Source organism: Exophiala bonariae, assembly GCF_035927105.1.
Source record: "Exophiala bonariae strain CCFEE 5792 chromosome Unknown scaffold_3, whole genome shotgun sequence".
Lineage (NCBI taxonomy): Eukaryota > Fungi > Ascomycota > Eurotiomycetes > Chaetothyriales > Herpotrichiellaceae > Exophiala > Exophiala bonariae.
The window spans coordinates 1,149,927-1,177,902 of NW_027042478.1; the positions used below are offsets into that span (position 1 = coordinate 1,149,927).

The window sequence follows — 27,976 nt, forward strand, 5'->3', positions numbered from 1 at the left end:
ACTACGTTCCTTCCTCCTACTTTCTCGTACGATACGCCTCTTGTTTCAATTCGCGAATGATGTATCTGAGTCGAGCCAACCTCATCCTCATTATGTTTTCAGACCTGGGGCCTTGTAATCTGGCTTCGTGATGAAAGGATAATCAGTATAGCCTTTGGCTGGGTCTCCGATAGGGTACTGGGCGAAGTACTAAGGTCAACTTGTCAACATGGGTTCGCTCCGTTTGAGTCGCGACAAGCAATACAACACTCACATCAAAGTTGTACTCGAATTGAAGCTCTTTTTCCTTTCCAGCTATCGCGGCACTCGCGAAATCAGGATTTACGAGCCAGGGACGACCAAAGATGATCAAGTCACCCGTTCCGTCTTTGAGCAGCTCTTCCGCTTCGATGAGTGAAATGGCTCCATTTAAGAACACCTTCGCGTTTTTGATTAGGTGGCGGTAGGTCGCCCAGACAGGGTGCAAGGGCCCACGCATCTTGCCATCCACTTCCATGTCCATCCATTCTGTACGTTGGTTAGCAGGGACCGCTCCTTCCGTCCAAAGTGTATGAACATGCCTAAATATCTGACAAGGTTGATGTACGCCAATGGACGTTTATCCAACTCTCTGATCAGGTAGGTGAATTGTTCTATCTGCCTCTCAACAGGCATACCCAAGTCGCCGCGTCCAGTGGCGGGAGATAATTTGATGCCGACCTTTTTAGGACCCCATACCTCAACCAGAGCATCGATGCATTCAAGTGCGAACCTGGCACGCTTGGGCGTGTCATCACGGGCTCAGAACAGGGTCAGACCGTTTTACTCACATTTTCTACCGACCCACCATAATCATCCGTTCGGATATTTGCAGTGTCATCCAGGAACTGCCAAATTTTAAGTGATTAGCAAAGGCTGAAAGACCGTGTGCAGATGTTACTTCAGCTGGTCTAGCTTACCTGAGAAACGAGGTACCCATTGGCGCCATGTAATTCAACTCCATCAAATCCAGCTTCCTTCGCCAGAATTGCTGACCTACGGAATTGCTCTATAACATCTTTCGGGTTTTCGATGGCGGTAGGCTTGGAATATCCCTTATCTAGTCCCGGTTCCAAATCATAAACACCATCATTATCCGGCGCAATTCCCATACGAGCTTGAATGGCACTAGGAGCAATGGTGGGCTTGCCATACTCTTTCTGAATCTTGGCGTCCTGATAAGTCATACGTCCACCTGGAGCAGGTCAGTTGTGTGCGATATGTACATGGGATGCCATATCCCAGGTGGAGCATACAGTGCCACAGTTGACAGTAGAAAACTGCTCCGGGGACTTCATGAACTCTGTCGACAACCCGTCTCCAAGCGAGCATGTGCTCGTGGGTGTCGATCTGAGGTGTTTCTCGCATAGCTGTGCCCTGAGGCTCGATCAGGGCACCTCCTGCGCAGATAAAGCCCGCCCCTCCAAGAGCCCGCTGGTAGAAATACTCTCCATTCAGTGCATTAGGGTAAGTGCCGTCAGCCCTGGTCTCGGTCAAATTTTCCTATCACTAAGCTATTTGCTACAGAGCTTACCGATTGCGAGATACCGAGGACATACCGAACCGATTTCGCAGCGTGATGTCTCCAATTTCCAGGGGCTTTTGCAGGTGCTTGATTGGGGTGATGAGTTGCTCCATGGCTGTCACAGATCTCTGAGTTCTGCGTCGACTGGGAAGGGGGCGTATGTGATAAAGGATTATGTTGCCATCTGCTCAATCAAGAGGCGAGCCGAACCATACATACTTGTCCCCCTTCCGCCCATGCGATGAACCATGTAGCAGATTTCCTGACTTACGAAGCGGTGCCTCAGCTTAGATGCCGCATCCCGCGAACGGGTTTCACAAACACCGCCTGGCTGAGCGGAATGCGGGGAAATTGCACAACACACGAGCATGATAGTATCTCTTTGATATGATTGTGTTTATTCAGCTCGGTGTTGACGATCTGATTCCATCTTTTCCATCTGTCGCAGTAAGTTTCATGTTTTTCCAATTGAACCGCTGACAAAGCTCATAGAACTACACTACTTGCTCGTTATGCTGCGTTGCGCGTTGACGGTGTTGACTTGCAACTGTGATTTCATTGCGCTTAGAAAACATTATATCCAAACCTGATATGTTGAAGGTACATAAGTTGATTACTATGGCCAGTTCAGGAGGGTATATACCATCATCATCATCGACATCAACATCAACAGCCGATATCAAGCAGACTGAAATATCAACAGTTGTCATTACGATCGATTCCATTCATCATGGCTCGGAATCTTAAATCACTTCTTCTCCATGCCCATTCACAAGGGCCTAATCTGATCAAAGTAGCCATTGCGCTTGAGTTTTTGGAGGTACCATACGACGTACAACTCTGGGAAGGCGGTGATGACCCGGAGAATGGAGTCAAAGGGACTCGATTTTTAAAGATCAACGAGAATGGTCGGGTTCCCGCATTGGAAGACCCGAATACCGGCGTTGTGTCCTGGGAATCCGGCGCCATCATGGACTACATTCGGCGCGTCTACGACAACGACAACATGATTGGACCGAGAGGTGGCACTGAGCAGGACCATGTTGACTTCGACAAGTGGATGTACTTCCTGGTTACAACTTTGGCACCCATGAGTGGCCAGTGCAATTGGTTCAGGTAGGCGAACAATTCACACCATGCCCGAGTCAGGAGTCTCATTAGTAATATTGCTGCGAGCCAGGCTGCACCATCCGGTCAAGAATGAAGATGCTCTGGCGCGCTACCAGGCCCAGACACTACGATGTTACGATGTCTTGGAAGAGCAGCTGAAAAAAACCGATGGTGCCAGTATTCTTCCTGGAGGCTACTGCGCAGTTGACTTTCACTTTCAACCATGGATCTATTTGCATCATTTTGCAGGACTGACGTTGGACAAACACCCTCTAATCGCGAAGTGGTTCCAGACATTGAACGATGTAAAGCAGGTTAAAGATGCTTACCAAAGAATCAAGGATGCCACCGGGCAACAGTCATAGGCCAAGATTCTGATTGATACTTCGACTCGAGTGAGTAGCATGGTTGTTACTTTCAATAGCTCATCAAAATCAACAGCCTGCCGCCTCCTGAAATTGGTTCTTGGCTCTAGTAATTTGTAAACCATTTAGGAAGGTGGAGAGTGAATCGGTATTCAGCAAAGCCGTAAGCAGACGCCGTTCAGCGGGATCCATGCCGAAGAAATCTATCTTGGCAGAGAGTGCTGATTAAGATGTTCGACCCTACAATGTAGATGAGCTGAATACACATGGTGGAGAATGAGATGGACCTCTATAGTATGGTGGACATACTTATATCGCACGTATTATGTCCCTTTGCTTACCTAGACATCAGCATCCAACGCTGAACTTTTCCTGCCATATCGACGATAAGAGCACAGGCACTGCAATGGCAAAGAAAACTCAAGTCTTCCGAGTATCGATATATTTAAAGAGGAAAGAAGGTCTCAGTGTAGAGGAATTCAATAGATACTGGAGTGAGATACACGGCCCACTGGTGCGGCCTTTGATACAAAAGTATGGTATACTCAAATACACCCAGGTCGGTGAACATCATGGTCATCTCTTCTTCCCACTGATCTTCCACCCCAGTACCACACAAGCGACACGTTGCAACAATCAGCCATCGATGCATACCCAGACCTTAAGTCGCTGAGTCTGACGCCTTATGACGGCGTGGCAGAATTTATTGTCAAGGATATGGCGGACATCAGGAAGTCACAAGAAGATCCATTCTACTTGAACGAGGTTCGAAACGATGAGGCGAACTTCTTTGATGTGTCTGGGGCGCATTGGACTATCGGTTGGGAGGAAGTCTATGTCGAGGACAATAAGCTCGTCCCCGAGAGCCAGATCAGGCTGAACGCCCCTTAAAGGAATCGCGGGCAGCTTCACGTCGAAGCTCTCTGCGGTTGAGTCTATGTGGAAGGACTATAGAGGCTCGCTCGAGAGAAGAAGCTGTCCTGACAAAGCGGTTCTCAGAGGGCCTGAAATCGGCCTGGCTACATATAAAGGCATGCATACTTAGGCAGGAAGATTGGATAGTTGAAGAGGCTGATCAGACCAGGAAGAAATCTGGGCGTCTTTGAAAGCGGCACAATTCGTGGCTCACAAAGGTTAGCGGATCTTGATATGCTGAAGCAGCAAGCACCTCGGTACATATTCACTTCGGGCCTTGGATAGTGGGAAGATTAACCGGGTGCATCGTCCCATGGTTTCATTACAAAGAGAACCTGGGTAATGAATGACCTCAAGTTTCCAACAATTTTTTGGTGTAACACGTGCCCTGCAAGTCTCAAGTCATATTGCCACAGCTCCTGTGACATCACCAATATTTTCAAACTTGGCTAATGAGCTCCTCACGTGAAGTCCCTAGGCTGGGGACTTGAAAAGTGGGTAGCAATGCCCGTGGCGACGAGACTATCACCCAACTGGCGCATGCACCAAGCTGACATAACCTGGTTCGCTTTTGTTACATGACCTTATGCCACATCCAGGTGCCGGCTTCTCCAGGAACCAGGTTAAGCTCATGACAAAGGTAGAACACGACCATCATCGCCTGGCTCGTCTCCGGACCGTTTGTACCACGCGTTGAATCATGCAGCGCAGATGAATCCGAAGAATGTTGTTTTAAGTGGAATCTCTGCACCTGGATTCTGTACAATTTCATCTCGTTCGCAAGTCTGACCAGGAACCTCCACAAAAGCTCTTAGTTTTGGTGTTGCACCGGAACGATACTTAGTACTTAGGTAAGATTAATCATCACTATGGATTTCCTCTCGCGAAAAACATCAAGGAAGTATCTTCGGCATGAAACGGATTCGACTGGCACAAAGAGAAGCAGTTCGGCTGAGCCTGACCGTACCGAGATTAAACCCTCGATCTTTCGTCGATTGAGTCGGAGAAACAGTGCGAGCAAGATAGAAAGTCAGAAGAAGCAGCCTGTTATTGAGCAGAGAGATGTGAGTACGGCCCTGCCCTCTTCCGCCAAGTTTTTGCTCCAGCATTAGAATTGCTTTGGCAAAAGAAAATGCTGAAGTCAGAGATTAGCATGCCTCAAAACAATCCAGTGTGAGTGACAAAATTGTACAGCCAGAAATCGCTGAATTGCATCTGGATCTCAACAAAGATGATGAGTCTCACATGGCACCAAAGCCTCCTGCCGTAAATAATTCTTCACCTACCCATAATGGACAGCCCGACTCATCAATAGGGCAAGCCATCACAACGACAGGAGATACAAAAGTTGATGCTGCGGTCGCTGTGAAAGCTGGGGTTTTAGAACACGAGCATGGACATGATCGCCGAGGAAATAGCAAGGCTGGTTTGACCAAAGCCGATGTAGAAGGGCTCTTTTCTGGCGCTCCACAGTTCACTCTCGAAAAGGGACGAAGGGGCCGTTACTTTCCTCAGGCTTTCTTCCCATGGAACAATGACCTTGAGACATCCGATCTTCAAGATCGGAGATACCTGCGGCACGAAAGCTTTGCCTTGTCAACTCTTCATGCTCATTTACCAATACCGGACGAAGTTGACTGGAAGCCGGGCATGCTGCCACCGGTGCAGAAAAATGAAAGGCTGGAAACCAATAAGAGACCCATGTTCGAGCTTGGAATCTTTGAGAGGCCTAACATGCTTGGTTTGGAAGGCCAAGAGCCTGGGACCGTGAGCATGCGGTATTTCCTCGAGCGACCCGTTGCGGATGGTATCCAAGATGAAAATGTAAAGGAGCATGGCAAAGACGTTGAGCTCGATCTCGCTCTCTCCCATGCTCCGGCAATGGAGGCTTTCAAAAAGCTTGCTATTGCTAGAGAGAACGAAGAGCTTGATGCTAAGATCGGCAAGCATGCACCATCCTTAGATCGGGTCAAGCTCATACAAGGCGGACCGCACGCTTGGAAAGCTGCCGGTGTCAGAGATCTCAGTATGAGCACGATAGCCGACCGCTTCGAGGTGATACAGAAGTGGCGAGACTTGGTCGTCAATGCTGGCTGGCGAACAACTGTCCTTGACCACATCACCTCCGCTGAACTGCACGTTCACCTGTTTTCTGAGATACTCTTCCCACCAAGGAAAATTGGCCATGAAATCAAACATGAGAGTTCGGGTCTCAAAGTTCAGATCGAAGCATTAGTCAAAGTGCTCACGACGCCTGGTGCTTGGCTCGACTTGAGCATACCGGAAGCTAGACTTCGACTCGGAAAGATCTTGCACAGCAACACCACCCACTACAACAGCGAAACGAGCCACTTTTGTGTTGAGCCAGAGCGGAAATGGCTCTTCGTCCAGCTGCTACTATCTGTTGAACTAGTGATTCGCTTAGATGCTGCACTACGGCTTGGTGTTGCAATGCACTCAGAGTCATTCGAATTGAACAGTGACGAAATACATCATTTCAACAAGCTCCGCAACCTCAAGGTTGACTGGGACCTCGTCCTTGCAAGGAGGTTTATAACCTTGAGTGTCATCAAAAAGATCGAGAAACCAGGTCACATCAGTCAACACGCGACAAGACCTGCTCTGCATGCAAAATCCCCGGAGCCTCACACAAGCTTCATAGGGAAGCTTTTCTCCCACAACGACGAGAGCAGGAAGCCCGACACAAAGTACACTTATGATTCTTGCGATGTCACGGCCCTCCCACGTCAACCACAAGTGATGGTCACTGGTGTGATACGTTTTGCGAACAATATTGGCTGGCCACGCACTCTTGAGATTCAAGAAAGTTTACGCAAGAAGCTGTGTCAACCAGAATCAAAGGAGAGAGATAGGTTTTTAATGGACGCAGTCTCTTGTGTGGATATAGCGGAAAGGGCCAAGAATGCCCCAGCAGCCAATATTACACGACCACTTGGAAATTTCTACGTGGACTTGGAACCTGCCACCTCATCAACAGTGGGTGGCTGGCTTTCTCATAGTTGGCTGTCCGGCTTGATATTGCCCGGAAACTCCATTTGCGATATTCTGATTTCCACGCTACTTGAAAATGACACCGATCCAAATACGATAGCAAAACTTGACTGTCATGGAACCCACCCCCTTCGCGGCTCGGGATTTGTTCTCAATGGCAGTAGTTGGTGGTCAAAATCTTGCATTGTGGGTCGAGTTCTGGCCCCTATGCATGGTGCTAAGGAATCAATGGGCTGGATTTCTGCGCCAAATGTTGTGCCTCTGGATGACACAAGCAAGAAGCCATTTCCCGATCGTTGGGTTAAGGTCAAGACATTCCCTGTCCCAACTACACGTTCAAGACCAAGGATATTTGATGGCGAAAAGATCGCGATTGAAAGCACTCCCCTTGGAATGGGCAAAGGCGGGATTCGGGGTGCTGAATTCAGCATGGTCACCGATCATATTCTAAATGATGAAACGAAGCCCCAACTAGATGTGAAGGACATCAGGATTCACCTATCGACTAGTGATGCTACCAGTTCGAGTCCAGAACATCCATTGGCAGCATGGGCAGAGTTCGAGCTGACATTGACCCCACGCGTCATCGGAAAATCATCTCCCCAAGCCGAAATTGTCACCAAGAAGGTTCGATATGGCCTTGACCGAGCTGTGTACTTCATCACGTCTTTCCCATGCCGATTACCCCACGGACATGCTACCTTCCCACCTGGCTCCGCAGATGCGGACTACGAACAACACAGACAACCGCCTAAGCACAAGTCTCATGAGCACATTCCCGCCCACCCGCTCCACAAAACATATAAGTTCGTGACCAAGACTCTCTCGGATCTGGTAAATGGTGACGGTGGCGTGACGGGTGCCGAGCCCCCAAATCCTTGCCTGAGTCATGATTCGGAGGTCTGGGTTGTTGATGCGAGATCGCCAGTGATGCAGAGCAGTCACCAGGAGCGAAGCCACAGTGAGGCAAACTATCTGTCCAATTTCTACTCCAATTCGTCGTCAACCGCTGAAGCTTCCCCAAGTCTCGTGGAGGCCGGAAGTGAGGTCCAAGCAGAAAAGGCGGTGCACAACCAGTTATGGACGAGGGACATCCTCGTTCGGAGTTGGTGTGCGGAGAAAGGTCGCAATGCTTTGATTGCTCGCGTTGGCCGAACTTGTCTGTCTTGTGCGATAAGGGAGGCGAAGGCTTTGGAAGTTAGTGTCATAATCAGAGTGGGCGTGATGGATTGAGTTGGCGCGATTAGTCTGGTAACTTGAATGGAGTTCTGAATGCTTACGCACAAGAACTGTGGGAGAGATTTGCTTGAAGTCGGGAGCCTGGCAATATGTGAGATGTGTATGAGCAGAGTTGCGCGCATGACATGGCGAGATGCTCTTGAGAGGCGTGGTGGTAATGTACATCGGTGAATGATACAGGCTGTTCTAAGCACCCAAGCTAAAGTGATTCTACCACTCATTTGATCGAGTAGCGGGCTGTCGACTCGCAGCCTCGTAGACTTTCACCACCACGAGGCTGAAATATTCAGGGTTCCGGCTTACCTGCCTTTTCGAACAACATGGTGAACTTGAAAATGCCTTGATGTTTAGAACTACACGCTCGTTCCAGTTCCTCAGCTCCTTCGTCCAAGGTCGTTAAGGCAGTATCCGTATCATTCAGAGTGCGTGTATAGCTTATCATGTCTTTCGGACCATGAGATTAAAGTGGGGGGGACTCGTGAAGTGTGATGCGCCTCAGCAAATGCCTCGCCTCCCGCAGTCATGGCTCACGCTGCGGACCAGCAGCAGTGCCGTATCACTAGTAGCAAAGGGCACAAGCCATACAAGCAATGCCGTCCACACGATGCCTGACAGACCGGTACGTCTACTCCGACCACCGCAGCACCAAGGCCTGCAGCGCTTCAGTACCAGCGCGCAACACCACAAAAAGACACCACCTCTCCCACCGCGTCCAACACTCCCCTCCGACGACATCATACATGTCTACCTCAAAGGCTCCGGGCCGGGCGGTCAGAAAATCAACAAGACGAACAGCGCCGCACAGCTGACACATCTGCCCACGGGAATAGTGGTGAAATCGCAGGCGACGCGCTCCCGCCTGCAGAACTACAACATCGCACGTCGCATTCTCGCGGAGAAGGTCGAATTGCTGGAGAAGGGGGATGAGAGCCGTGTGATGAAGAGGCAGGAGTTCGATCGCAAGAAGAAGGCCAGTAAGAGTAAGAAGAGCCGGAGGAAATATCGTGCTCTTGAGGCGAGAGACGGGGAACAGGACGAGGGTGAGGTTGAGGTTGAAGATGATGCAGGGGCTCTGGCAGCTGGGCTCGAAGCGCCTGGAAGCCATGAGAGACTGCCCGGCGGCGACCGAGGTGCCATCAAATCGGCGACCGCATTGTCAGTGTCAAAGAAGGAAGCAGCACGAAGCAACAGCACAGATTCACCGATTTGAAACCTTCACAGATGGAGGCAACGGTGCTACAAGCAAGCTCGCCGGCAGGAAACTCCGTGATGTTACCTTCCGGTACACGGTCAATCAAAACACTGTATCTGGTCGACGTCACTCGACATCAGGGAAGGCACAACGATGCAAAATGTTGGGTGAAGACTGCTCTCCGGCCTTGAAGTCGAAGAGCGAAACATAATTGGTCGACTTCATCTCGACCACTTACCTGGTTGAAGAAGCCGAGACACAGCTGGCTAGATGTCACATTTGTCGCACCGCGTCGCGCTTCGACGCGATCATCCATGCTACCAGATATAAGTCACATGCGTGGAAGCGGCCAGAACAAGGACCTGTAAGATACAGAAACGACGAGAAAGAAGGAAGGCCATCTCTGGCAATAATTGATAACTTTGTATCAAGAAATGGGCAATCAGAACTCTTTACTGCTCCTCTAACCTGACCTCTTGGTGTGTTGGCGTAGAGAAGTACTTTTGTGATTTTATCTACCTGAGCACGTAAGAGACCTGTCTCCAAACCGATGTTCTCGCCTGACCTTGTGGCTTTTACAATCAATTTCTGCGTTTCTTTGGCATGCAGTTGGCTATGTTTAGTCGACGGTCTTCTCAGTCAAGAAGATGCCATAGTTGTCCTTCAACTCCTTGAGGATAGGCTCGGCCAGATCCCAAGTGACAGGAGCGAGTATACCTGTCTGCTTGATGCGACCGTCAAGAACCATCAGGCAGGCGACACCACAAGGGACACCGACCAATTTGGCCATGGAGCTGTAACCCTTTGGATCACCATAATCGGCCAAAGTGCTTGTGCGAGTCTCCTTGTTGCCGTCCTTGTGCTCGATCTCGAACTTGTGCTGGAGCATGACCATGTCACGCTCGTCCTTCTCGTACTGCATCTTCTCTTCGAGTGTGGCGCAGAGTGTGTCGAGAGGATTGCCGCGAGGGGTGATGGGCTTGTCGGAGAAGACGCCTATCCACTTCAAGCCGCTGATGATGCGGTCCTTCTCGGGTGTGTCGGTGAAGGAGGTCTTGGAGGAGATACCCCATGCGAGGTCGGACTCTTTGCTTGATGTGGCTCCAATGATCTTCTGTGTAGCTTCGGCCCATGTGATGGGCTTGTCGGAGGGCTTCAAGAAAGATTGCTCCTCGTCTGAGAGGAAACCAATGTCAACGAGGACTTTGACGAACTCGGGGAAACCTTGGTATCGTAGCGTGCCACGAATGACGGTTTGAGCTTCTGGGATGTTGTAACGTTCTCGGTACGGAGTGGAGTCTCTATTGGGGTAGGCGACGAAAGCGTAGCCGGGATAGATGAAGTAGGGCTTTGCGGTGGCCATAAGTTCAGGGCCAGGAATGTCCACGACCTTGCCATCCTTGTAGAACTTTGCCGCATTGCGAAGGGCCAAAAGCACACCTCGACTTGACCAGGAGAATTTATAACCCAATGGATTGCCACTGGCTTCAGGAGCTGGCAGACCACCGCAATATGACAGGAAGGAAGTGATTTTCCCTCCAGCCTTATGGACTTCCTCAATAGTCTTGACGGCGTACAAATGATCAATACCGGGATCGAGACCAATTTCGTTCAAAACTGTAATGCCCGCCTCTTTGGCCTGGTCCTCGAGTTCGAGCATGGCGGGTGAGACGTAGCTGGTTGTGACCACATTCTTCTTCTTGCGGATGGCAGATTTGATGACTGTGGCGTGGAAGGTATAAGGAATCAGTGAGATGACAAGGTCGACCTTGGCAACCTCAGCATCAAGTGCTTCATCATTGGTGACATCGAGAGAAATTGGGCGAGTGTTCTTGATGCCTCCGGCAAGAGATTTGGCACTTTCAAGCGTCCGACAGGCTGAAGCAGATCCAAGTTAGCAGGGTAGATCTCGAGACGTATGCCACGAATACCCAAGTAGCCTTACCAATAGTGACCTCGACGCCAGCGTCTGCGAGGATTTGAACGGTAGGTTTTGTGACGAAGCCGGCGCCGAGAAGAAGGGCTTTCTGGGATGAATAGCCCAGCTTGGATTGAATGGTGGTGATTAAAGAAGCCATGGCGATGCGTTGCAAATCTGGTACAGGTTGAGGTGGAAGCGCAGGTGGTGAAAATAGATGTTGAGAAAGATCAAAATGAGTCAATAACAACGATGGCGATCACCATCACATCACCGAACATTTTTCCTCCATCCAGCGTGCCCGCCAACAACCAGTTAGAATAAAATTTCCCCACGGCTCGCTGCAAGGCGTGGATTATGCGGAACGGACATGTCCTCGAAGGGCCAATTTTGATAGACTGCTTGGGTGCCCCTCATTGCCGAGGGGCTTCTCACTTGGACCTTGCAGGTAGCAGTATTAGGTAACCCACTACCTGAATCACCTAGGTACCTAGTTAGCTAGGTTCGTATCCTGAACCCTCTTGAGAATACGAGGAGATGCGGGTTTCTGGCATGTCTCTCTTGTTTTGACAGGACGCGCCCTCCAACTACCTTAGCTACCTAGGTATGCAGGTAGGTATCTTTTTCATGACCTTCCCAGTCTCTGCCACATCTTCAATCTTCCTGCCCGTAAGTACTCATCATTTTCCTTGGGCTTCCTATCGAAATGAGTGTTCCACTCTCTATCCGTCTTCAGTCCTACTCTGAACCCTGGATCTTGATCTGTTTCTCCATTGTCTACCTGATCATTACCTTTCTGTCTAGCCCCTTTCTCTTGCTCACTTCCCCATCCACATTCCGCTCAAAATGGTTCGACAAGTTTTGGGCGGTTGTCGGTCCCAAAATGGCAGCAACTCCTACCCAAGTCAACCATATCGGAGATCTCTTGTCTCGAGCGCATGGCAGGGTACTCGAGCTCGGTCCTGGAAGTGGTGATCAGATGTATCACTACAGTCCGGGAAATGTTGAGAAGCTGTATGCAGCAGAGCCAAATGCCTTTCTCCATCCCAGACTGCTCCAGATGGCAGCCAAGCACGACCTGGCTGGGAAAGTTGTCCTGCTCGAAGCTGGAGGCCAACCAGGAAGTCTCCTGCCCGCACTGAAGCAACAAGGTCTCCTGTCCAGCACAACATCAAGCCTACCTGAGCAGGGTGTTTTCGATACAGTGGTCACGATCAAATCTTTGTGCTCCCTTCCACAGAGTCAACTCACAGCTACCATCGCCGTCGTGCAGGCTCTATTAAAACCTGGTGGCCAGTTTTTGTTCTTTGAACATGTGGAGAACAACACGGACAGCATCACCAAAATGTATGTTTGGTTGGTTGAATGGGTTTGGCCTGCTCTTATGGGAGGATGCCGCTTGAACGGGAAGATAGATAAGGTTGTTCTGGGTATGGGTGGTTGGGACGAGAGAAGGATCAGTACTGTTGGTGATTTCAAGGGACACGAGGTACGTGACATCATTTCAAATACCACAAACGCTTACATTCGCTCTTGCAGGTCTTTCGATATGTGAAGGGAATGGCAACCAAAGCTTGATAATGTGCTCAATTCGCGGTCCAATGTCTTTTCTTCGACCAGGAGACAAGGACAACGTTTTTAGGCTCACAAGACATGGTGATCGTGTATATTATTATTATTATTTCCACTCTGAGCTGGCTCGTTAGTCATCGCAGGGTCTTTCGTCATTTCGTAACTTCGTGTTCGTATGAGCATCAAGCAATCAAGATGCCGGATTGTGGGCCACTAGCTAGCAAAGGAGCTGATGTAGTACTGTCCATCACATCACTGTATTAGTCTCATGGATCACAAGTGAGGGATCCCAGGCTTACCGTTAAACACGACTCATCCTCACTGCCATTTTCATCGTTGGGTAAGTAGACATACATGACCAGACCACCATCGTTGATGAAGCATGCAATGACTCGAGCACTGACCCTCCCAACACTGAGGACTCGGGACCAGTCTTTGGCATCAATTCTCACTTTGGACCAACCGGCTTCATTTTCACCATTGGGGCCGGCGAGCTCCTTCATCTTGGTACTCGGGTGGTTTCGTACACCTTCTAGTCCGTCTTGAAATTGTGCAGGATCAAGTTCTGGGTTGGTGAGGCCTGTCCAGCGGCTTGTGATATTTAGAGCGTCGGTCTTGAGTGATATTTTTAGAGAGCCATGCATGTTGGCACTGAGTTCGAGGCGAGGGCTAGTGGATGAAGAGGACTTGGAAGTAGCTATAGCAAGGCGGGTAAATCGCTCGGAAATGGTCTTTACTTGGGCCAATGGTGGAAGGTAGATGTTGACGTCTGGCTCTTGAGTACGCGGTTGGTGGATTCGTTCGACCACTTCCATTGACAGGACTTTCACGGGGATATCTTGTGTAATGATTGTTTCTCTTTCTCGAGGACCACCACGATTGGCGGGTGTCATTGATGGAGCAGCAAAATCGTCGTTGAAGTCGAATTCGTCTGGAACGGCTCCTTCAGTGGCGGCGGCCGGGACTGCAACGGCATTGTTTCCACTGCTAAATGTATTGGTGATGATGGTCAAAGACAGCATGGGCACATTGTCTTTCTTGGTCAACCGAATTTGTGTTGATGTTGCTCCGTACGCCGACCTCAGTGCCCGAGAAAGGGCTTGGATGGGAACTTCGAGGTTGATGGTGTTTTTCTCTGAAGCCGACTGAAGAATATAGCTCTCAATGTCGAACACCGTTTCGATTTTCAGGACCGACCATACCTGACTACCTTTATCGGGCACAATGGTAAACTGGACATCTTCATCATTCAAACGACACCAGGCGATTTGACCGAGGGAGGCCAGGGAGGCACAAAACTCTGGAGAGTTGTTAGTGAGTGCAAGGGAGCATCACACTTGACATGACAGGGGCCATACTCGCAAAGAGGTTCACATTCTTGATCTGGCACTTGAAGCGCATTACTGTTGCGGTTGTAAAGCGATGGCTCCCAGCGACTTTGTGACCAGAGGACCTTGAATTATCTTAGATATGAAGCACCTGGTACCTGCGGAGAATTAAGCAAACGGCAGGAACCCGGGGGGCACAGTCGCGTCGCGTCGCGTCATGCTTCGGGCGTGCCTTTAGTCCGTACTCAAGGCGCGTTGATGGAGCTTCTCGCTTATCTGCCTTCACATCCTTGCCTAATGCAACTCTGGGCATGGAGTTCGTGGGAGTTTTACGAACAGAATACCCAGGGACCCTGGACAGGGGCCAACTTTAACCGGCTTTGGGCGTCATGCGATACTTGGTTCTGGCCGAATTTCTCTCTGCTTGAAATCCCCAAGTCTGGTATTCGAATTCAAGTTTCTTGACTTAGAATCAGTCCATCTCCACATTATCTGATACCAGTTTCATATGATCCCTTTTGCACATCATCCATCTCAACACGTGTGACTCTGCTTCGGTGCCTGGAGATGACGGCGATGCATGTTCCTCACTTTGATTGAGACATGAACGTTCCAGCTGCCTCGATATTCTACCGAGCATTCTAAGCCCACTTCTGCCTGGCTTGCCTTGCCTTGCCACCTTGCTCCAGTATGCTGCACGCCTGCTCTCAAGCTGGCTGTCCGAGTCTCGAAGAACAGCAGACCCTGTGAGAGTGTTGGTCTGCTCATGCCTGTATAACCATCTGGGTAGCAATGGCTCTCACAACACCTACCAACGCTCAATTTCCCCGCTTCGACCCTCCCATTGACACGGAATCGCAATCTCCATCACGGTCCCCGCGCCGCAAAGCCCAGTTCGCCATCAGAGAGTTGGATCCTTTACTGGCCAACCTCTCACCAGATTCGACCTTAAAGGCGCTTCGAGCCACTGAGACGATACCGGGCGGAACCGCGCAGGATGTTCTCACTTCGAGCATCATCGATGCTTCCTCAGCTGAGCGCGAAATCGGTATAAGGGCAGCTTTCGCTGCACAAAAGTTACGAGAATGGAGAACCGAAGTGACTAAGTGGAGGTGGCCCAGCAAGAGAGAACGAGCCTTTGGTCTCGGCTTTACACCTCCACCAAACATGGAAACTTCCAGCGTGGAATACCTGGGCTCGTTACCCATAGATCTGGTTGATCAATATGAAGAGAGGCTCGGGGAAATTAGAGACGACCTTGATAGCCTGGGTATTGAGGAAATCAAGGATCACGTCCTCGAAGCTCACGTTCCGGCCAACAGTAAAAATTCGGGGGAATCCATCAGCATAAGACCTATTGGGGTCCGGACTAGCTATGGAAGGATGCGTGACTTTACTGCCCTTATTACCGCCACCATTATACAAGCTCTTCCAGATCTTGCTAAACTGAACCTACTTCTCGACGAATGGGATACACGGTTAAAGGTTCTGCGGAGCCTGCCAAAGTTTCGTCTTGGACTAGCTACTGTTCAGTCGGGGCTTCAGTCTGCCATCCAAGAACTCCGTGATCCCGAACTATCACGAAACATAACAGATTCCACATATAAGCACAAGAAACTCTGGCTAGGAGAGCAGGTTGCAGACCTGGGACGGAGAACAGATCAACTTCTGGACATCTTGGAAGGACAAGAAGACTCACTTCCCCAAAATTGGATTGATAGAATGGAGAAAGTTGAACTTGACTATGCGACATGGGTGGTCGATGCTCAACAACGTGCTCTGAAAAACAAATTATCCCCATCCCCAACTTCAACTCCTGAGAAGAATATATCGAAAACGCAGGAGAAGATTGCACCTTCAAGCAGTGCGACGTCAACTCAGACAGTACTTGATGCTGATCAGCCTCCGAGCGAACATTTCACGGTAAAGGTGCCTTCCGACCCTGATGCATCAACTTTGGACGGGCTCGAACAAAACTTAAAGGTCAAAAGAAAACCCTCATTGACGATCGCTCTGCCCGAAAGTAGAGGTCACAGGAGAGAAGCCTCGAAAGTGTCCGTAGCCGATTCTACTTTTTCGGCATTTTCCGACATTTCTAATGCTGAAATTATCGATGTCACAAGGACCAGTGTCTTACCAAGCCCGAAGATCAATGTTGTGGAGAGTCCTCTGAAGGCGAATGGTGAAGATTCGGTCTGGTTCGGTGCCAAACCACTCATCAAACTCCGTGAAGGTGCTCGCCCACCCATGCTTCAGCGAGCTTCGACCACCTCGATTGAGGTCGTCCCCAATCATCAGCTGAAGAGAGTCTTATTGACAAGATCCGCAAGCTGGGATATGCTCTCTAACATGCCAGAGTCTCCAGCCCCGAGCACCCCTTCAAAAGCACTGCAGCAACTGACTTCACATGAGTCTCCCAAAAGCGAACCCCGCTCCGATGAGATGGAAACGCCATCAGCCCATCTGAAGCCATTTATCCATACCCAAGATCTCACCCCTCTTCCCTCACCATCCCCTTCATTACTCGTGGAGCCTCTACAAGTTCGGAGTAAGCCACAGGACTTGACACCGATTATATTGCCGAGTCTTCCTAGGAGATCAAGTAAGCGCAATACCATCGCAATGGGAGGCGCTTCTTCACCACTCACGCCAATCTCAAGTGCAGGATCTGTGACACCAGTTGTTGAACAGGGATCTGAGCCAATCTCTCGCAAAGTGTCGAGAATGCCTACAGAACTGATCACACCGAAGCATAAGAAGACTGCGTCACTAGATGATAAAATCCAAGATCTACTTACAAGCCTACCGACTAAGATTCGATTGGCAAAGGACAACGATTCCTCTAGCTTGGCTCAAACTTCATCCAGCTCATCGACCCGTGCTTCGACCCCTACACCGGCGTTGACCCTATCAGCGGTCAGAAATGAACCCAGCAGTCGAAGAAGTAGCATTGGGGACTCGGAAATCCGCCTCTATCATCTAACTCGGGCTGGACAAGCTCGAGATACTCCTCCTGTAAAGCTTTTTGTACGAACTATTGGAGATGGCAACCGAGTCATGGTTCGGGTTGGAGGAGGATGGGCTGATTTAGGAGAATATCTCAAAGAATACAGTCTCCATCATGGCAGTCGAACAACTGGCGAGGGTCAACTTGAGATAGCCAGCTTTCCAGTCAGCGGCAAAAGAGACTCTGTAAACTCGATCGGTTCGAGTGGAGCTTCTGGGAGCCAGGGACGAAGAAAGTCGAGGTCACCAATCATCACCCAGACAGGCTTCGACAGCAGCGTTCCGTCGAACCTACAAGTGACGAAGCCTCGCAATGTACTTACAAAACCACGACCAGCTGAGCGTGGTGATAGTGTGGTTACAAACGATAGTAGCTGGGTGCCCCCGCCTGTCCCTGCAATTCCGGCATCGTTCACAACGATGACCCCAACAATGATGACAACATCGGGTTCTAATGGCGCAACCACCACCGAAATCATCGACATTGATCCAAATGTACCATCGAATGCGGTATCTTTCGCGGATCCCAACACATCTTCAGGGGCAAGGTCTTCGACTATAGTCAACGAGGGTACAACCACCACTACTGTGGTCACCCCTCCGACCACTGGTGGCACCAGTTACACACCTCTGGGTGCTGCTGGACCTAGAGTTAATGGCAAACGAGCAACTACTTATGGAGGATTGCCTACCACTAATCGTGATGCCTGGGTCGAAGGAATCGTTGGCAAGGCCAGGGCAGTCAGTGGAGGGTCTCAAACCATCACAAATGGCCCCACGACAACTACTACGACCACGACCACGATTGCTTCGACACCAAGAAGTCGGCGGGCCTCCATTTTTAGTTCCAGCCCAAAATCAAGTCCAGCCAGTGTGGGAACCATCTCACCAAGTACCAGTACAGCGTCAGCGAGTTCAGACTCCAAGAGTCGTCGAGCGAGCCTAATGCCTGGGTCTCGGCCCAAGAGCCGCATGAGTCTGAGTGACATGAGCGGAATCAAGCGAGTTTTCTTGAGAAAGAAGACTGGAGATGCAGTCAAACAATGACTGGAAGGCTGGAATGGCGTTTGAGAAGTGTTGAACTTGCTTTTGTGAGTAGACGAGTCGGATACTCCACAACTTTGCATCATGGCGGGATCATTGGAACACAGTACAACGCACAGGATTGGACATGCATATATACCCCATTTCATGTTCCGGGACTTCACTCACTCCCTGGGGTCGACACAGCACAGTGACCTGGGATGGATACCTATCTTTATAAGCACGACCCCTACCACTTGGCTATCCACTTTTAATTCCAACCTTCGACCTAGGTATACTTTTAATTTAACGCAGTAAGGACCAAAGGGATCGACTCCTTGTGTATTTGGATTATTGATAGCAGTATAAGGATTACCTACATATAGCGTTTGTCATCCTCCCCCCTTAAGGTTCGGATTTAACAGCCTTGCGCAAGATGTCATGACCCCCCTGTAGGTTGTAGCTACCTGGGTGGAGATGTGTATTCATCAGAGCTTCTAACCAGTTAGGCTACACATGCTAGGCAGTGGCAGGGTCGTAGTGAACAGAACCCGCCTTTTGCACTTCTATTGATCTGCCACCAACTCTCATTTATACCACTGACACGCTGACTTTCGCAGTGGCCCATGGTGGGATGAGTGCCGACTGCGGGGAAATTCATTGTAAAAAAATTGGGGTAAAATACCCAAGTCAACAATGTGTTGATGTGTGATCTCGAGGGGAAAAAGACAACCTTGATGATTCTAGGGAAGAGGAAGGCTTCTGAGGCCTGACCTGACTTGGAGTCTAATCTCTGGCCATGCCTCACGAAGACACCCTTCGAGTCGCCTATCTTGGGCCCGAGGCATCCTTCTCCCACCAGGCGGCCATTGAGCTCTTCTCACCCGAAGGAACAAACCCAGAGGAACCAAATTCACAACCAGAGATAACACTGCAGCCACTACCTTCCTTCACATCTATCTTTTCTTCGGTCCAGCGAACCTCCTCTTCCTTTTCCACAGAATCCGCACCAGGACAACCCGACTCCCAGCCCTACGACTACGCCGTGATCCCGATCGAGAACAGCACCAACGGGTCCGTCGTGCAAGTTTTCGATCTCCTAGGCCAGTGCGGCCTAGACGACGACAAGAACAACACCGACAGCAGCACAACCGCTCAATATCCAGACCTGCAGGTTTGCGCCGAGTACTACCTGCCCGTCCACCACTGTTTGTTCGTGCATCCTTCTCAGACCGTCGATGCCTCTTCGTCCTCATGGTCGCCTTTACCGGAAAGATCACCAGCCCGTCAATATCCTCCCATCTCCACCCTTTACACACATCCGCAGGTATGGGGCCAATGCGGACGGTTCCTGTCGAAACACTTCCCCGCGGGCGTCGTGGAGCGAATCGATCTGGGAAGCACATCAGCGGCGGCTTCTCTAGTCGCACGTGAAGGAGCTGCCCCTTCAACAGTGTCAGGAGCAGATACAGAACCTCCAGCTCTCGGCGCAACAATAGCAGCGATCAGCTCACGACTCGCCGGTCAGAAACACAACCTGACGTGCCTAGCCGAGAACATCGAAGACTCGCCCGGCGATAACACAACGCGGTTTCTCGTGCTGCGCAACGCGCGCCTGCGGCCGCGACATCCTGCGTTCCACTCCGCACTGGTCTCGCGGTTACAGCTCACCACTACGAACAACCATGATGTCGAGAACCGCACCACCAAGGCACATGTCCGCCATAAATCCCTCATCACGTTCACGATCCCACATACCAAGCCTGGCGCGCTGGCGGATGCGCTGGCGGTCTTCAAGACCCATGGTTTCAATCTCACTAGTATTGATACGAGGCCCAGTCGGCGCCGGAATTGGCATTATGTATTTTTCGTCGAGTGTGAGGAGGCAGATACAGAGGAGGACAACGCTCAAGGTCAAAGGGAGGCAATAGCACTAGACCATGGGGGCGGCCATGATACCAATGATTTGGACGCGAACTTGAAGAGTATTTTGCACGGCTTGGCAACGTATACGGAGAGTCTGCGCTATTTAGGACGATTTGTCGATCAGTTGCAGACGAATGGGGAAGAGCAATGAATATGAAAGCACTAGTTGAGCGTGAGCATTTGGAATATGAACAACCGGTTGTTGGCTGTCTGAATGGTGTTGATCCTGTGAGGGTTTTTCTTGAAATGAGTGACTGGCTACCTAGGTAGAATACAAGGGTAAGGTTTTGGACCGTCCGGCTAGTAAAAACGAGACCTCAACCAACGTTTGTTCAGATCCCTCGACAGGGACCTCATGGGCAACCACGGGCTATCTGGGATCCTGAATGAGAAGTCTCGGTGATTGTGCATGCATAGATCTGGATAGTGAATGAGAGCTCGATGTTACGTGCGGACGACAAAGTCGGATGCAAGAAGGATGAGTTGAGTTGCGTGGACAGGAAATGCTGGCCTTGAGCAGACAGTTTGACGAATGTGGGGAGTCAAGTAATTTCAAGTCCGTTTTGATTCATAGATTCGATGACAGTAGAACGATGAGACCCTGAAACGTGTTGCCAACGGTCTGACAGAAACGTGGCCATGCCTCACAAGAGATGTCGGTGCTTTGGACTTAGATCGGGTTCGATGTGGTCTTCAACTTATGCCTGATGGTGGTTCGAGACAGGTGAACTCGAACATCTTGGCGCTGGGACACTTGTTGAAACTGAACCCGAAAGCCGTCATCATCTCAGACCATCACCATATTGCGAAGGTTGCTATGTCCTGTAAGGAGAGGAAATCAGTTTCTGCTAGCATGTGATTGATCCAATGAATTCAAACTTACCATGGACCAAACTGATGTCTTGCGTTGCCGAAGGCGTCAATGTGCGCTCGGCGCGGCGGTATGTGCCAGATTCGGTGTCCAGATATTTGACATGGTTGAAGTGCGACCGGCGGGTGGTCGCGTGCTTGTTGCTCCCATAATTCAAGTGAGAGGCTTCTGCGTCGCTGGGACGCTCAGAGTTGGAGGAGGCTGCCTTGTAGACCACATTCTGATATGGCTGTGCCACATTATGTACCGGAAGCTTGATGGTCACCTCCTCGCCCTCTGTTGCGAGGTCATTGGATTGTCAATCATCGTAAAATTCATCCTCGGAATCAACATCAGCCAACTGCTCGAAATTGACCTTGTAACGCAAAATGGCACCAATACCACCAAAACCTTTGACGAATTGATTGCCCTCGCTGGATCTATCGGAAACAAATTCCAGAGTTGCACCAAAGTCCTTGTATTTCTCGGCAAGCCATTCCAGGAAGGAGGTTTGGTCAACAACCTCCATCTCTTGACCAGTCTCTTTGTCCATAAATTGTTCACGGTCGACTTCTTGGGCTTTTGTGGTGTGGAGGATCTTCTCCGTACCATCTGAAGCCTTGATAACCCAACGAGTAATGTCGAGATTTTCGTAGACGATCAATGTCTCAGCCGCACCAAGTTCAAGAGCCTTGAGTGTATCATCAACTCCGTAGCAAACCCGACCACTGTCTTGACTAATTTCTTCGAAGTATTTGCCGATCAATTTCTTTTCCTGGATGAACTTGACGTTGCTCAAAGTCTCAGCAGAGAGGTCAATGGCTTGGTTGAAACCATTTTCACCTCCATAGGAGACATCAACAACTTTGATGACCTTGGACTGTAAACGATTGTCGAACATATCGGACTGATTCAGATCGTTCTTGAAGTCTGCAGAACCAGCCAGGATGATACCAGCGACATTGACTTTGTCATTGGTAATGAAGTTCTGGACAGCCAACTCTGCCACCTTTCGAACATAATTGTGACGCTTCTCTTCTCTCAGACGAGCGAAACGTAGGGCTGACTGACCACCACGACCGTGTTTCTTGGGGAGATCGACCGAGAACTTGTGGACGATGTCTCTGGTGTTACCACTCAGGGTTCCAAATAGGGCACCATTGCCATCCATGATGATGAAACCGAACTTCTGGTCGGATTCGAGAAGTTCACTGAGAGCCTCGGTATGGAATTTGTTATCACAGAGATACAGGGATGTATTGATAGGCTTGAAGGGCTCGAAATCAATATTGATCTTCCGTTCTTTTCCCTCCGAGGTAATGATTTCACCGCAGTAGACGACCAAACCATTCGGAGGCACTTTGTTGTACAGCTTGAGACGCTGTTGGGTGGAGGTGATGGCGGAGAGGACGGACAGGCGGTTGACTCTTGACTTGATGTTGGAAGCAGTACCGAACTCTTCGGCCAACATTTTGGCGGCACGAGACACCTGATCCTTGGGGGCTGTAACGACATGATGGCATTAGCATTTATACCACAAAAGTGCGTCTCAAGATTTCTGGTCGGGGATCCTTACGGATGATGAGGGAGATCATTGAGGTTCCATTGCCACGAGCAGCCTCGAGGCGTTTGATGAGTTTTTTAACCTTCCATATCTCGATGTTTTTTTCTGCTTCATTTGGTTGTGGAGCCGACATAATTGCGAACGGGAGGCGACCAGAGGCGGCCTACTGGCTAGGAAGAAATCGACAAAATTGCGAAGAGTCAAAAAAGATTGAAGGTGGAATGTGGGATGAGGGGAGGGGTTATTGTAGGAGGTTTGGTCGAGAGAAGACTGAGAGGGATGACGTTGAAATTCAGACAGCAGGACTTGTGGTTAGTGAATATTAGTGAGGATGAGTCCTGGTGTATTCAGTCGACGTGGATGCTGGCTGGTGGAGGGATGTGGGTATCCAGTTGGGTTGTAACTAGGTTGTGGGTTTTGCATGTACAGACAAACACCCTCAGAGGCTCAGACTCGTTGGAGTAGGAGGCAAGGCAGTGCAGGCCACTGGCAGCATGGACAGGCTAGGTAGGTGGGCGAGGTGTGCGGGCAGTGCCAGGCCCCAAGATGTGTGGCTGACCAGGAAAAAAGATCACCTAAGTTGACCCCATATGAATTAAAATGACCCCTAAAGAGTCACCGTCAGTCACTGAACTCTGGCTTCACGTGACAGTCGGAAAAAACCTCGGTCCGCACCGGTATGGTCCATTTCTTCTGGTCGGCAATCTAGTTACATCACGTGTATGGACGAGGTCTCTTATCAAACCCCGACTCAAATTTTTGCATTCGCTGCCCCCGCTCTTTTCTTTTCCGAGTCTTTTCTGCCAAATGCCAAATTGGCTGGCCACGCTTTCCAAGGTTTGCCATAGACTTTTGCCACCCAATCAAGCAAACCCTGTGATTTTCACTCTTAGCCAGGCTTTGGCCACCCCACCGTTGAGCTTTAGAGGCTCTGAGCACCCTAGCAGCCAACTAGGGCTCCATAAAACTCCACCCATCGCCTAAGTTAGAGCCCAGAAGAACCCCTCCCCGCTGCGTGACATTCTTATCTGGCCAAACAAACCTCAGTCCATTTGACCTCCATGCGATGCAGTGGCTGCACTACGAGCACCACTCTGGCTATCATCGGCTCATGACCTGCGTCGACAAGGTCTTTACTGACCTGATTACCCATGTACCTGCTGCTACCTGATGTCTACTACCAACTGACCTAGCATATTTTTCTGGTCTACAAACAAATTTTTCTTGTCTGGTGGCTTTCTGTGTTGTATTTGTCTTGTCACACTAGTTTGCTTGATGAGATCATGTTCTGAACCTCCTGCTTCTTCCTGTTTCCAACCCCAGCACTACATCAAAACTGCTCCCATTTTCCCACTAAACAAACATCATGTCACAGAGAAATAAACAACCCCCCTCTGACTGGAATACCTATGAGCATGGCCGAGCAAGTTCTTTCGGCTCCCTCGAATCCGTGCCCGAGGATGACCAGCCTCAAAGATTCTTTTCCACTTCTACTCCACGAGACATTCCCCAAAGAGATGGACAAGAAGATGGTGCACGGTTGAGGCGGAAGTCGTCCTTGGGCAAAAGATTCGATTCTCTCCGACAAATGGGTGGCCCAAATAGCATCGATAACTTTGCCAAATCCTTACAAAGAGCTGCCGGCTTTCGAGAGATCACTCCCGTGCGTCGGAACTCTGTCACTCTACAAGATACTGATCCGGAAGCTGTGCAAGATGTTGCAGAACAGTCCACGGCCCCAAACAGGTCTCTGTTGAGGCAACAGCTGTTACACTACCAGATGGGCCATGATTCAAGCTCTGCCGTCCAAGATGACCAGCCAGAAGCCGATGCACCAACCGAGGCATCTAGACTGCTACCCAGCCAGAGCAGACAGACTCTAAGATCGCATTTCGGCTCCATGGGTCCTGGCGCTCATAATCCCAGTTTGTATGCCACCAGTTTTGGAAGTATCTCTTCAAAACTCACCGTGACCGCTCGACAACGTGCTTCCATACTCATTATGGAGCAGGAGGAGGCCAGCAGGCGCGCCAGAGAAGGATTGGACGACAAATTTGAAGAGGAACCTCCCCGAGTTGTTGAGCAAGAAGTCCGTCCCGATGGAGAGGTCATCCAGCGCATAGTCGGCGAGTCTACCGTGCCCATGACTGTCTTCAATTCAACAAACGTCCTGATTGGAGTTGGCATACTTGCTTTGCCTCTGGGGATCAAATATGCAGGTTGGGTGCTCGGTCTGACATTCCTCACTCTGTCCGCCCTGGCCACCTCTTACACCGCAAAGCTGCTGGCTAAATGTCTTGACACAAACACTGGCTCATCCACCTACGGAGATATTGCCTTCCTTGCTTTTGACACAACGGGCAGAAACTTTGTCGAATCCTTGTTCATCCTGGAATTGACCGGTGCAAATGTTGCTCTGGTGATACTCTTCGCAGATAGCATGAGCTCTTTGCTCACTGTCTTCGACAACACTACATGGAAAATCATTATCTCCATTGGGTTGATCCCACTGAACTTCGTCCCATTCAAATACCTGAGTTTTACCAGTGTCATTGGAATCTTCTGTTGTTTGTCTATAGTTGTCATCATTTTCGCTGATGGCCTCATAAAGCCTCACGCCCCAGGATCGCTTCGTGAGATGTCCAAGACATATCTCTTTCCCGAAAACTGGGCGACGGTGCCTCTCAGTCTAGGCCTGATCATGGCTCCGTGGGGTGGCCATAGTGTCTTTCCTGCCGTTTATAAGGACATGCGCCATCCACAAAAATATGTCAAAGCTGTTCGATATACCTACATTTTCACATATGGATTGGATACCTCAATGGCAGTTTTGGGTTACCTCATGTTTGGAGAAAGAGTTATGGACGAGGTGACGGCAAACATCCTTCGCTCAACAGCCTACCCCCATGCATTGTCCCTCATAATTGTCATGCTTATTGCCGTCATTCCCATCACCAAAATCCCACTCAGCAACCGACCAATGCAGGACACTATCAACAAGAAATTCTACATTGATCTGCGCCAGATGGATCCCAAAGCACGCCTTCGGAGCGAGAAGAGCTGGAAGCATCGTATCGCGCGGTCTAGCGTTGGGATCCTGGCGAATCTGGTGCAGCTGGGTTTCGCGATATTCTTCCCAGATTTTGACAGTCTCATGGCGTTGTTGGGATCATTGTTCTGCTTTACTGTGTGTATCATTCTTCCAGTGAGCTTCTATCTCAAGATCTTCAGCTCAGAAGGAAAAGAAATCAGTGCCAAAGAGCGCATGGGTTGCTGGGCCTTGCTCTTGGTATCATCTATCTTGGCGATCATCGGAACTACGTTTGCTATTATCCCCAAAGAGAGGTTTGGGATCAAGTGAGACCAATCTTGAAAGGGTTGGAGAGTTTGGACGGCCCGCCAAAAAACCGGTGACAACAGTTTGGTATTCCATGGGGCCATGGACAGAGGACATTTAGGATGTGGGTGCAACTGAGGTCGACATCGGACTCTTAAATCCGAAAACTAGTCTGTAAATAAGAGATCTCTAATTAAAAACAACTTGTTGTACAATATTCTCTCATCTATACCAACTTTTGCGGTGGCTTGACAGTCACTCCTCGCTGGATGTGATCTCCCAACCGAATCTGATGCCAATGATTGTTCTTCCTCAATCGACGAAGAAGCTCATCTTGTAAAGTAGAAGGTCATCGAAGAAAGCGAACTGAAACATCTTACCGAATGAAAGCGAAGGCATACTCCGTATCTCGCTCAATGAGGACCAGAATAAAAGAAGCCACCTGGATTCTGTTCAAGAAACAGTCTTTCCTCCTCCGTACTCTCCCTCCCCAAGATAGCATTCCTTTTCGGAAACCGCCCAAACTTGACGATCGTATCACGATGTCCCTTGGCATGAGAGATACTCCTAGTGACGTAGTCGCGTGCGAAGTCATCGTTGGCGAGCTCGCATCGAGTGACCAACGCTTCCGACAGCGCTATGCACGCGATCTGCGACATGACTGACTCGTCGTGCATCAGGGGCAGGTAGAAGAACAGTGCCTGTATCATGCCCATGCCCTCTGCCTCTGCGTCCGAGTCTGCAGGAGTGGCGTGAATCTGCTTGTCGAATTCTCGTGCAATCGACGCCACCGCGACCTGGCATGCCTTTGCGTCTGAAGCGTGTGCCTGGTCCGAATCCCGATGGATGTTGCGGGGAAATTGGTCGAGGAGAAGGATGAGCGCCAGGCTGCCCTGTGGTGTTTCGGTCCAGTGATCGAGCTGGTCGTTGCGTGCCTGCGTCACGAGGGAGGCGAACTGGGCGCGGATCTCTTGGTCGAAGCTCTCGCCGCCGCCGAACCATTTCTTGCTGGTTTCGCGGTTGGAGAACCAGAAGGACAGGATCGAGGTGATCTCAGGGTCGTCAATTGGTGGCCTTAGCGAAGATGAAGCTGCGAACGATGAAGTGATCCCGCTAGTTGAAGAAGTCATGTTGCTGGAGAAGCGAGCCCACGGGTTCAAAACTTCTGGGATGGAAAATGCCGATTGCAATTGAAGCACCTTTGGTTGGCGGATGTTTAGCTTGGAGAACAACTTGAATGAACTGAAGACACGGTTGGGGCGTACTCTTGACAATGCCTGTGGTACCCCCAACATGATGGTGAGTGAATTGCGGAAGGTGCCTTCCAAGTCCTTCCAAGTCAGTCTCGCGGCGTAGGATGACGCTTCGTTTGACCGCACCACTCCGGTTGCTGCTGACGATACCACTAATTACCTGGGGAGTTTGTGTCAGAGCTTCCAATGATGCACCCCTATGGAGAAGTTACTGACAACCTAGGTATGAGGTATTTACACACGTGTGTCCGACAGTGTGATGAGGATGAAAGCGAATATGTTTTGTCTGATGCCTGAGCGACACGAAGACTGGCGACTGTGCACCACTCCTAAAGAATTGCCCCAGCTATCCAGGACAAGGCTGATTGTTCTTTCTTGCTTGAAGGAATCAGTACCAATGCTGGAATACCTAGGCAGCTATCATCAAAGACATCGATGTTATTTGTTCCAACAATCATTTTTGAGGCCCAACTTACCGGCATTCGGGCTACTCCTAACTAACTACCTAGGTATTTAACATTGGTTCATGCTACAGTGTTGCCACTCTGATGAGTTGAGAGTGTCATGATTGACAAGAGTACACAGACCTACTAGGTACCGTGCAATTATATTGCTTGGTACTGAAATTCACGCTGCGAAAAGGTATACAGAGCAATACTTGAATTTCTACTACAATATCAAAAAAAATTGCTTAGTCGCGGAAGATGCAAAAAAGAACAAGTTAAGTTCAAGAGGTTGGACGAGCGTTCTAAACATGTATCGTAATTAGATAATTTAGAATAATTAAAGAGAGAGAGGAAGGCAGTTCCATGATTGGAAAGCC

General features: G+C 49.9%; 13 protein-coding genes across 13 annotated transcripts; 8 read left to right on the forward strand and 5 right to left on the reverse strand.

Moving 5' to 3' along the window:
• Positions 1 to 90: 90 nt before the first annotated feature.
• LTR84_007935 (uncharacterized protein) lies at positions 91 to 1,656 on the reverse strand (the record flags this gene model as incomplete). The annotated part of the gene is made up of 7 exons (XM_064851487.1): positions 91 to 189; positions 254 to 560; positions 587 to 759; positions 810 to 866; positions 939 to 1,213; positions 1,275 to 1,501; positions 1,553 to 1,656. 7 exons carry the CDS (start codon positions 1,654 to 1,656, stop codon positions 91 to 93), a joined length of 1,242 nt encoding a protein of 413 aa, XP_064710490.1.
• A 617-nt stretch (positions 1,657 to 2,273) lies between these two features.
• Positions 2,274 to 3,018, forward strand: LTR84_007936 (uncharacterized protein; the record flags this gene model as incomplete). Its single annotated transcript, XM_064851488.1, has 2 exons — positions 2,274 to 2,659; positions 2,724 to 3,018. 2 exons carry the CDS (start codon positions 2,274 to 2,276, stop codon positions 3,016 to 3,018), a joined length of 681 nt encoding a protein of 226 aa, XP_064710491.1.
• Positions 3,019 to 3,424: 406 nt separating this feature from the next.
• Positions 3,425 to 3,909, forward strand: LTR84_007937 (uncharacterized protein; the record flags this gene model as incomplete). Its single annotated transcript, XM_064851489.1, has 2 exons — positions 3,425 to 3,577; positions 3,628 to 3,909. The coding sequence occupies 2 exons, from the start codon at positions 3,425 to 3,427 to the stop codon at positions 3,907 to 3,909; spliced, it is 435 nt and encodes a 144-aa protein (XP_064710492.1).
• Positions 3,910 to 4,802: 893 nt separating this feature from the next.
• LTR84_007938 (uncharacterized protein) lies at positions 4,803 to 8,178 on the forward strand (the record flags this gene model as incomplete). The annotated part of the gene is made up of 2 exons (XM_064851490.1): positions 4,803 to 4,997; positions 5,086 to 8,178. The coding sequence occupies 2 exons, from the start codon at positions 4,803 to 4,805 to the stop codon at positions 8,176 to 8,178; spliced, it is 3,288 nt and encodes a 1,095-aa protein (XP_064710493.1).
• Positions 8,179 to 8,686: 508 nt separating this feature from the next.
• On the forward strand, positions 8,687 to 9,394 carry LTR84_007939 (uncharacterized protein; the record flags this gene model as incomplete). Its single annotated transcript, XM_064851491.1, has 1 exon — positions 8,687 to 9,394. One exon carries the CDS (start codon positions 8,687 to 8,689, stop codon positions 9,392 to 9,394), a length of 708 nt encoding a protein of 235 aa, XP_064710494.1.
• A 601-nt stretch (positions 9,395 to 9,995) lies between these two features.
• On the reverse strand, positions 9,996 to 11,454 carry LYS3 (Saccharopine dehydrogenase [NADP(+), L-glutamate-forming]; the record flags this gene model as incomplete). Its single annotated transcript, XM_064851492.1, has 2 exons — positions 9,996 to 11,254; positions 11,322 to 11,454. 2 exons carry the CDS (start codon positions 11,452 to 11,454, stop codon positions 9,996 to 9,998), a joined length of 1,392 nt encoding a protein of 463 aa, XP_064710495.1.
• A 723-nt stretch (positions 11,455 to 12,177) lies between these two features.
• On the forward strand, positions 12,178 to 12,872 carry LTR84_007941 (uncharacterized protein; the record flags this gene model as incomplete). The annotated part of the gene is made up of 2 exons (XM_064851493.1): positions 12,178 to 12,783; positions 12,834 to 12,872. The coding sequence occupies 2 exons, from the start codon at positions 12,178 to 12,180 to the stop codon at positions 12,870 to 12,872; spliced, it is 645 nt and encodes a 214-aa protein (XP_064710496.1).
• Positions 12,873 to 13,132: 260 nt separating this feature from the next.
• Positions 13,133 to 14,267, reverse strand: LTR84_007942 (uncharacterized protein; the record flags this gene model as incomplete). The annotated part of the gene is made up of 2 exons (XM_064851494.1): positions 13,133 to 14,166; positions 14,225 to 14,267. 2 exons carry the CDS (start codon positions 14,265 to 14,267, stop codon positions 13,133 to 13,135), a joined length of 1,077 nt encoding a protein of 358 aa, XP_064710497.1.
• Positions 14,268 to 14,986: 719 nt separating this feature from the next.
• LTR84_007943 (uncharacterized protein) lies at positions 14,987 to 18,247 on the forward strand (the record flags this gene model as incomplete). The annotated part of the gene is made up of 1 exon (XM_064851495.1): positions 14,987 to 18,247. One exon carries the CDS (start codon positions 14,987 to 14,989, stop codon positions 18,245 to 18,247), a length of 3,261 nt encoding a protein of 1,086 aa, XP_064710498.1.
• Positions 18,248 to 19,022: 775 nt separating this feature from the next.
• On the forward strand, positions 19,023 to 20,300 carry LTR84_007944 (uncharacterized protein; the record flags this gene model as incomplete). The annotated part of the gene is made up of 1 exon (XM_064851496.1): positions 19,023 to 20,300. The coding sequence occupies one exon, from the start codon at positions 19,023 to 19,025 to the stop codon at positions 20,298 to 20,300; it is 1,278 nt and encodes a 425-aa protein (XP_064710499.1).
• Positions 20,301 to 21,318: 1,018 nt separating this feature from the next.
• SU2 (Eukaryotic peptide chain release factor subunit 1) lies at positions 21,319 to 22,696 on the reverse strand (the record flags this gene model as incomplete). Its single annotated transcript, XM_064851497.1, has 2 exons — positions 21,319 to 22,502; positions 22,576 to 22,696. 2 exons carry the CDS (start codon positions 22,694 to 22,696, stop codon positions 21,319 to 21,321), a joined length of 1,305 nt encoding a protein of 434 aa, XP_064710500.1.
• A 1,233-nt stretch (positions 22,697 to 23,929) lies between these two features.
• On the forward strand, positions 23,930 to 25,924 carry LTR84_007946 (uncharacterized protein; the record flags this gene model as incomplete). The annotated part of the gene is made up of 1 exon (XM_064851498.1): positions 23,930 to 25,924. One exon carries the CDS (start codon positions 23,930 to 23,932, stop codon positions 25,922 to 25,924), a length of 1,995 nt encoding a protein of 664 aa, XP_064710501.1.
• A 389-nt stretch (positions 25,925 to 26,313) lies between these two features.
• Positions 26,314 to 27,195, reverse strand: LTR84_007947 (uncharacterized protein; the record flags this gene model as incomplete). Its single annotated transcript, XM_064851499.1, has 1 exon — positions 26,314 to 27,195. One exon carries the CDS (start codon positions 27,193 to 27,195, stop codon positions 26,314 to 26,316), a length of 882 nt encoding a protein of 293 aa, XP_064710502.1.
• Between the last annotated feature and the right edge of the window lie 781 nt (positions 27,196 to 27,976).